The sequence below is a fragment of the Formica exsecta genome, unplaced genomic scaffold (assembly GCF_003651465.1).
Source record: "Formica exsecta isolate Colony F162 unplaced genomic scaffold, ASM365146v1 scaffold129, whole genome shotgun sequence".
In the NCBI taxonomy this organism is placed as follows: Eukaryota; Metazoa; Arthropoda; class Insecta; order Hymenoptera; family Formicidae; genus Formica; species Formica exsecta.
In genome coordinates this window covers 39,444-47,687 of record NW_021848622.1, presented here as the reverse complement: position 1 = coordinate 47,687, position 8,244 = coordinate 39,444, and the positions used below count along the sequence as shown (strand labels likewise).

The following is an 8,244-nucleotide window of genomic DNA, read 5'->3' as shown; positions in this document are numbered from 1 at the left end:
GGACGGCCGTACTCGATTTATTCAGCCGAGCACGAATGTCCCTGGTCAATACCGTTACGTCGCGAGTCTCGCGAAATGAACCGTCTGTTTGTCCATCGATGGCGATCTAGAAAGGAAGCGCGACGAAAGTGTTCCGGTTGGGAAGCGAAATCCTAATCGATCGACTTGGCTGCCAATGTTGGTTGTCGGCCGTTTCATCCGCCAAAAATGTCACAACAGCATCGTAAACGGAGACGTGGTCTGACGTTCGCTGATTTCTCGTAATCGGTGTACCGTATATGTATGTATGGTTCGTAAAAAAACTTAATGACTTTAAAAATCGCCCTAATTTAAGATCATCAGAAACCGGTTCGGAGGAGAAGCCACGAAAAAACTCTGATAGATGGATGGCAATAACCTCAAGTACGCATTTTACACTCTAGGAGAGGAACAATGATTTGTATGTCAAGTTGATTCTTGTATGTATATTCTATGATTATATAGAATATTCAAAACTTAACGGATATTTTTTCAACTTTTTAAATTTATTTCGAGATTATTTCTTTTCTTAATAAAAATATCGAGGGGAATATTTCACTATTTGTTGCACTTCTTCAACTTTAATGTTATATATCTTTGCAATTAAGTCTTAAATACATTTCTATTAAAGTTATCTTTGAAATTTACTGAAAAAAAGACTTGTGATATATTTTTTCTCTTAAAAGTTTGTCTCCTCATTAGTGAAAAACTTTCTTGTTACTTAATCATTTAGTCGGAACTCATAAATGTCTCGACATTTTCGCTGAGGAAAAAATCGATTTCCAAATCAGCTAATGAGAATCTGTCTCGCAATATCTCGTAGATAATTATTACTCTTCGGAGTATTTATGAAATATTCCATGTAAAAATAGAAAACACGGAAGGAGAAGAGGTGCGCGATACATTTTGATAGCCGATAATAATATATTTGCAATGGCGATAAGCGCGCAACAGGTCCCCGCACATTTCACGGAAGTCGCGCGGTTGCATAACGCCAAGTGTCACGCTTCCTTGATGATGTTAAGGAAAAAACAAGGAAAAAAATAGAATGATAAATATCGTCCGTCGAAAGGAAGAGTCTTCTAATGAAACGAACGACTCCGAGCCAGCGTGTCGTACGATAAGAATTATGAGATAGGAGAATACTCTCAACACACGCTCGGGAGGATCAGATTCTCGTTGATCGAGGGGATAAAGAGAAACCAACTACATCTCTCTCTCGTTTTTTTTTTCGTTTTTTTTTTCGGACCAGTTTTCGTGCCGAGGAAGGTTTTTTCATTTTTTGGCCGGGTAGGTTCTGGAGCAGAAACTGGTTTGGTGGGAGCCGCGAGGCGGCTGGTACCCTCGGTACACCGCTGGTAAGCCCATGGCACGTTGTCGCGAGATATATATTCATTTGCGAGTGGCGGGAGTCCCCGAGGGAAGCCGGTGGGGCCTCCTCGCGCCGACAAGTGATCGTTTACAGTTATAGTCAGTCCGCATCGGGCACTCGGCCGGCCCTGACCGTATCGGTACACGTATACACGCTGATAAGGTTCCTCGTTTTCTTTGGCTTTTTCGGATACGCGTGCGCGTCACCGAAGAATTTCTCTCTCCCTCTCTCTTTTTTTCGGGGACGGACGAGTCTCTCTTTCTCAAAATCGAGTGCCAAATAACAGTGTGATTCGGGCCTTTCCTCCGATTCCTTTTCTCAGACATCTTTCTAAATTTCCTTATCGCGTCGTCGTCGAGCGTCATCGTCGACCTAACGAGACGACGAAATCGCTTTAGAGTTTGAACTCGACAGCAGCGACGGCAGTGATTGACAGGACGTTATTAAATATCTGTTGAAAGTATCGTAAGGCTTCGAGCAGTGATTTAGTGGCCAAGATCAATGAGTGTCGTGTGAAAGGAAAAGTGCGAGACGCGACTTTGCGTTCGGCGGCTGCGAAAAACGCGCTGGCGCTGCGCGTGCACTCGTCGCGCTTTACGCACGAAGCACACTGATGGAGAATAATCGGCCGACGAGGTAAATTAACCCTCATTTTCAACTCTCGACGCACAATATCGAATAGTGACGAGCGAGGATTTAACATGCATGTCTGCATTTTTTTCGCGCCCGGAATGCAGCCAGGAATTTACGATCCGGAACTGTAATGTTTTTAACGGTATCGCGTTTCTCTCTCTTTCTCTCTCTCTCTCTCTCCGCATAATCGAAGAATATTTTCAAACTATATATATCGTACACGCATTATGTAATATTTTTGCCAAAGCTATACCGTCAAAGAAAAACCGGTCTTTTTTAAATGTGGAATACGCATTGTAAAAACAAATTTTTCTCTGCAATTCCAGAGGAATTAAATCTGTAAATAATTACGATAACGTTCGAATCGTTTTTAAATTCGAAGAAAACTCAAAAGAGAAATTACTTAGATAGCTTTGATACGGCGAAGCGGCGTGACGGATACGGTACCCGGCGATAAATCACAACGTGGCATTCGAAGGTTATCGTGCGACGTTAATTACTTATCAGAGATCGTTCGATTATGCAGACATCGCGCGTTTTAATATTAAAATCGCTTGCGAAATGTACGTAACGCCGAAATTTGTGAAAAAAAAAAATGGAAATTCGAATTCAGTTTTCTACGGCTGTTTACATGTCGCCCTTGACACTTTATCCGATAAGCGGATACTTTTCATTTCTCGCCGTGCGTCAAGTGTCCGCGCCGACTATATCGCGCGTGCTGATAATAATAAATTAATGTTTGATAAATATGAATAAATAACAATCAAAATAACGCGAGTCTGTTTTCGAGTTTGGTTTCCGGCAAAAAACGCTTTCGATAAAGCTGAAATTCCTATAATATTTAAGTCGCGCCGTCATTACAAACACATATATGCATATATCACATGGAGTAGCACACGCACAGGAGCGTTAATAGTATTACGATAACTTATGGTGGCGACCGCAAGCGGTATCGGATACGAGCGCGCTATTAAAAGATAGACGCGGTCAAACGACTTTGTCATCGTAACGCACGTGTACTCGTCAATTTTCCGATACGAATTCGTCGTTCGTAAATTGTATTTTGTATCGACAGGCGTGGCAAAAAAAAAAAACGGTATTTCGCCACTTCGTTTATAAGTATAGGTAGATTTGTTATGCTCGCCGGCAATATAATATGCAAACGTTAACAAAAGTACGTTTACGAGTCGAATGCGCGTTTGACTGCGAGTTTTCACTACTGACTGTGCATTCGCTTGGCGCACGTTTTTTAATAGCACGTAGTTGTAATATGATCCTAAACGAATCACATATCTATCGATCATTGCCCTCTATTTTTTTCTCGCGAGAATCTTCACACAAATTTTATACGAAATTAATTCGAAAATTGACATATTAAATGTAAAGTTAAATATTTCGTGCGCGCGTACAATTGAGCCACATCTCTCGAAAATTTTCTTCAGAAAATATTAAAATAGAAAAAAAACACGCACACACATAAGCTTTATCCATTTTTTAGTATATTTTGGAATAAGAGAGTCTAGAAAAAAATTTATCATTGAATTATTGCAATCCTTCGAGACGCAAGCTTGAAAAAATCGAAAGTTTCCGATAATATCAAGTATTATGCAATTCTGCTGCATTACTCAATCTCACAGGCAGCCCTGTTGAGAACTCGCGTGCTTTTGCGTCAAGATTTGACGAAATCATAAATACTTTAAGTACCATAGTAGAAGAAAGTAGTAGAACAGTAAAAGCTTTGTAGAAAAGTCTTGCTTCTCGCTTCCAGCTTAAATTATCAATCTCGAGTCTAATTGGATTGACCCATTCTAATATGCATTAATGCATATTAGTCGCGAATGCATACGCAGACGCGATTAGGGAATTCTTGGCATTGAAGAGCAAAACAGGAAAAGGAGATATCCCGATTATTTTCGCTCGCGCGTGCGTATCATTCTTTTTCTCTTTCTTCTCTCTCACTTCACTCGAATCTACAAAAATCCCAATTTTTTGAAGAAACTATATCTGTCATGACTTATAATCTGGCAGTATTTCAGAATCACCGAGCGAGATTATATATTCAATATTAACATCAGTAATGACGTATACCGATGATTCCGAAACTTTTTCTTCGTTGCTTTCGATCGAATCGCACGTAATTGCGTTACACATTTTTTTGAAACTGTGTTCAGCATAAATATCGCTGACTGCAACAATATTTTCTTTTCCTTATTTAATATTTTGAATTCTTATAAGATTTGACATTTTTTTTTAAATCTTGTATATCATTGTGTTTTATTTTATATAAACTTCAATATCTTTAACAAACATTTTAGGCATAATTTAATACTTATTTTATTTCATTGAATAAATTTATTTACATGTAAAATATTATAAATTATTTTAATTAAGAATATATTCATCTTTTTAATAGCTTATTATAAATTTGCATATCTGTTCTTTTTTTATTTATAAAAAGGATAAAAAGAAAAAATCGTATCACGTATTTGCATAAGAAGTGCTTTGCACTGCAACCAGTACGTTTCTTGAAGATGATGCGATATGTTATTACAGAGAGACCGAGCTGTGATTTTGATCAGGATAATGCGAAGCCTGGATAGGCTATCGGGTAGCGACCAAGACTGCGGTGATCGGGAAATGTACATCGACCTGGACGACGCCTCCGTCGACTCGCTTACCGGGAAACGTAGTCGCCACCATGTCGTTGGCGCGGAGGTATTTCACCCCCTTCTCTCTCTTCTCCTCTGTTTTTCTTTTCATTGAACGTTCGCGATACATCATTCGACGAGACTTTTGAATGTGTAAAAAAGAATTTTATTTAATTCGCGAAGAAGGGATAGATATTTTTTTCGCCTCCGTATTTACAATCCAAATGTTTCATACATACTTTCACACAAATTTTCAGCGCAGTACATGGCCGAAATCAATTAATTACGTCGATGCGAGTTTCAATGAATTATTTATAAAAAGGATAAAAAGAAAAAATCGTATCACGTATTTGCATAAGAAGTGCTTTGCACTGCAACCAGTACGTTTCTTGAAGATGATGCGATATGTTATTACAGAGAGACCGAGCTGTGATTTTGATCAGGATAATGCGAAGCCTGGATAGGCTATCGGGTAGCGACCAAGACTGCGGTGATCGGGAAATGTACATCGACCTGGACGACGCCTCCGTCGACTCGCTTACCGGGAAACGTAGTCGCCACCATGTCGTTGGCGCGGAGGTATTTCACCCCCTTCTCTCTCTTCTCCTCTGTTTTTCTTTTCATTGAACGTTCGCGATACATCATTCGACGAGACTTTTGAATGTGTAAAAAAGAATTTTATTTAATTCGCGAAGAAGGGATAGATATTTTTTTCGCCTCCGTATTTACAATCCAAATGTGTTTCATACATACTTTCACACAAATTTACAGCGCAGTACATGGCCGAAATCAATTAATTACATCGATGCGAGTTTCAATGAATAGATAACACAAATCAGATCCAGAGACTGCACGGGACAACATCTTATTATCGGCGGTTGAGATTGAATAAATAATCCTTTTATCAGTGTCATGCAGCAGCAAAAGAAATCACTAACATTTTATCTATCGATTTTTATCGCTCAAGCAAACATCTGTGAAGCGCGTTGCTGCGTGAGGAGGGAGAGAATCAAATATATATATTTCATTACGACAATGAAAAAATAGCTCGACAAAATCTCTTCATTTAGATTAGATTAGGAAGAAGCCATTACTTATGTAATACATTATCGCGAGTTAATTTAATGCTCTTTTTTACTTATACCGACATTACTCGAATACAGGCGAGTTTCAACCATTATAATCAACGTATCTCTTTAAAGACACACTTTTAAATTTTTTAATGCATTTTTTAATCGAACGAATTATTGCTCATATAAAGAACTTTTATTATAATGAAATATTTATATTATCTCCCTCTCTCTCTCTCTCTCTCTTTCTCTCTCAAGTGGCATATATATTATGTTATGTATTATAGAATATTATATTACATATAGTATTTCATATTATATTATATATTTTATTACAAAATTAAAAAAAAATATATGCGCATTATGAGATATTTACAAGCATGGTATTTTCTGTTTCAATTCTCTGTTTTCGAAAACAAATTGTTTCTTTCTAGAAAGTGAATATTCGTCCGTATTCATATCACGAGAGTATGCAATAATATAATACTATATTCGGAAAAAAATCTATTCTCTGTCATAAAAATCGAATATATGTAAAAACAGGTGGGCGAGGAGAGCGACAGCAGCGGAAGCGAGAGGAGTCCGAAGCAAGCGAAGAGGAGAAACCGCGGTAGTGCACCACCGACCACGAGGAGACGGAAAAGCGGAATTTCCGCGCGTGAGAGGAACCTAAGGAGGCTCGAGAGTAACGAGAGAGAGAGGATGAGAATGCATTCACTCAATGATGCTTTTGAGGTAACAATTCATCGAAACAACTTTACTACAGAGTGATTAAATTGCAAATATAACGAGAATGAAAATAATATTTGATTAATTTTTATCGCATAAAACACATCGATCCCGCGGAATCGCTAACGAATAAACATTCAAAAAAAAGATTCGCATCTAATAAAAAATATTTTAGCAAATATATTTCTCTCGTTGTAAAATATATTCACTTCTCTCCATTTTAATATCCTTCTAATATCTAGAGAGAGACGATCCGTCTACCGACTCGATGGTCGTGTATTATTAGCTGAAATGTTGTTGGTCGACGTTGAATGTTAATGCAAACGATAGCGGAGTGCAGAGAAATCGATTTGTATGTAGAAGATAAATGATGACAAGCCATGTCTGTACAAATCGATAGAACCTGTTCGATAAGTCTGTCCGTTCTATTGACCGATCATATAATAGCATCATTAAAAATCTATCAACTCTCTCTCTCTCTCTCTCTCTTTCTCCTTGCGCAGGATCATATTCGATTAGAAATTGCAATCCGGCGCCGTATATAATATTTATCACGAATTTACGGCCCGATGTAATAGATAGATCTTCGATTCACTTCTCCCGTCGTAATTTTCAGCAATTACGCGAGGTAATACCACACGTGAAAATGGAGAGGAAGCTCAGCAAGATCGAAACGCTCACGCTGGCTAAAAATTATATAATGGCACTGACGAATGTCATATGTGAGATGCGCGGCGAGGAGCAACCGTATACGTGAGTATCATACTAGGCTAATGTTTTTCAAAACACGTGGTGAACAATAATTGCAAAATATTTGTTCGATATATATATCGAAATCAAACCAAAAATATAAATAAAAAGATGAGAACGTAAAAAGATTTCAATTGGATGTATGCAAATTTGTCGGGAATCTTTTTTCGCGCGTTTTAATACAATTTAATATATTTTTAACAAAAAAAAACGCGTCTTCTTCAGGTTTGTCGATGGTGAATGCGGTTCTAGCAGCGGTGACAGTACCGGTCAATTAGAATTAAGCGGGGGCGAACAACCTGACGAATCATCGCCCGCATCAATCCACGAGACCAACAACAACAGTCTTCTTCACGAAGATCTAGAACGCAGGATCTAAGGAAATTGAATTTAATCGACAACTATCGAGACATGTGTTACATATGCACATATACACACAGACTCTGTGATAAACTATCATATTAGTGCCTTCCGTAAGGACAGCAATCCGCGACGATTCACTCATTATCGCCATGGATCTTCGTAGATCGTTGTACGTTTTTAAAAAATTCCGCGCATAAAGATGATCAAAAATGATTCCACAGATACATGCAATGAAAAAAAACGCAAGATCAGATAGAAAGGAAAAAAAAAGAAAAAATAAGGGACAAATATAATAGAATATATATAGAGAAAATAGAGAGAAAGAATACGTAGTTAGATTATACACATATTTCAGAGTTAGCGCGTAATATATATATATTAATATACAGGGTGAATCACTAAAGATAATACAGGCTAATATTTCTAAAACTGAACGAGATATGAAATTCTTATTTTCCAGTAACTGTTTAGTATCGAAGCGGGCATTGGATGCAAAAATGGAACTTCACTGCAGTTAACATACGAAATTAATAAGGATTTCATATCTCATTCAGTTTCAGAAATATTAGCCTGTAACACCTTTAGTGATTCACTCTATATATATATCAACCTGAAAAAATTAGCGAGGTTTAGGAAACTGTTGCAAAATCAAAACCAAATA

General features: G+C 37.7%; 1 protein-coding gene across 2 annotated transcripts; it reads left to right on the top strand.

Moving 5' to 3' along the window:
* The first annotated feature begins 1,376 nt into the window (after nt 1–1,376).
* LOC115245723 (protein dimmed-like) lies at nt 1,377–7,831 on the top strand. 2 transcript variants are annotated; one of them, XM_029824170.1, is made up of 5 exons: nt 1,377–2,026; nt 4,577–4,738; nt 6,285–6,476; nt 7,087–7,223; nt 7,446–7,831. In XM_029824170.1, the coding sequence occupies exons 2-5, from the start codon at nt 4,607–4,609 to the stop codon at nt 7,597–7,599; spliced, it is 615 nt and encodes a 204-aa protein (XP_029680030.1). In that variant the 5' UTR covers nt 1,377–2,026; nt 4,577–4,606; the 3' UTR covers nt 7,600–7,831. The 2 variants fall into 2 exon arrangements, with proteins under 2 accessions (XP_029680030.1, XP_029680029.1); XM_029824169.1 differs by lacking the exons at nt 1,377–2,026; nt 4,577–4,738 and adding an exon at nt 5,013–5,250.
* The last annotated feature ends 413 nt before the right edge of the window (nt 7,832–8,244 follow it).

Bases quoted from the DNA above. Each gene is read 5' to 3' on its own strand.
- LOC115245723 (XM_029824169.1), top strand. From the start codon at position 5,077: ATGTTATTACAGAGAGACCGAGCTGTGATTTTGATCAGGATAATGCGA. The intron at 5,251-6,284 runs GTATTTCACCCC...ATGTAAAAACAG, and splicing joins ACCATGTCGTTGGCGCGGAG to GTGGGCGAGGAGAGCGACAG. The intron at 6,477-7,086 runs GTAACAATTCAT...CGTAATTTTCAG, and splicing joins CACTCAATGATGCTTTTGAG to CAATTACGCGAGGTAATACC.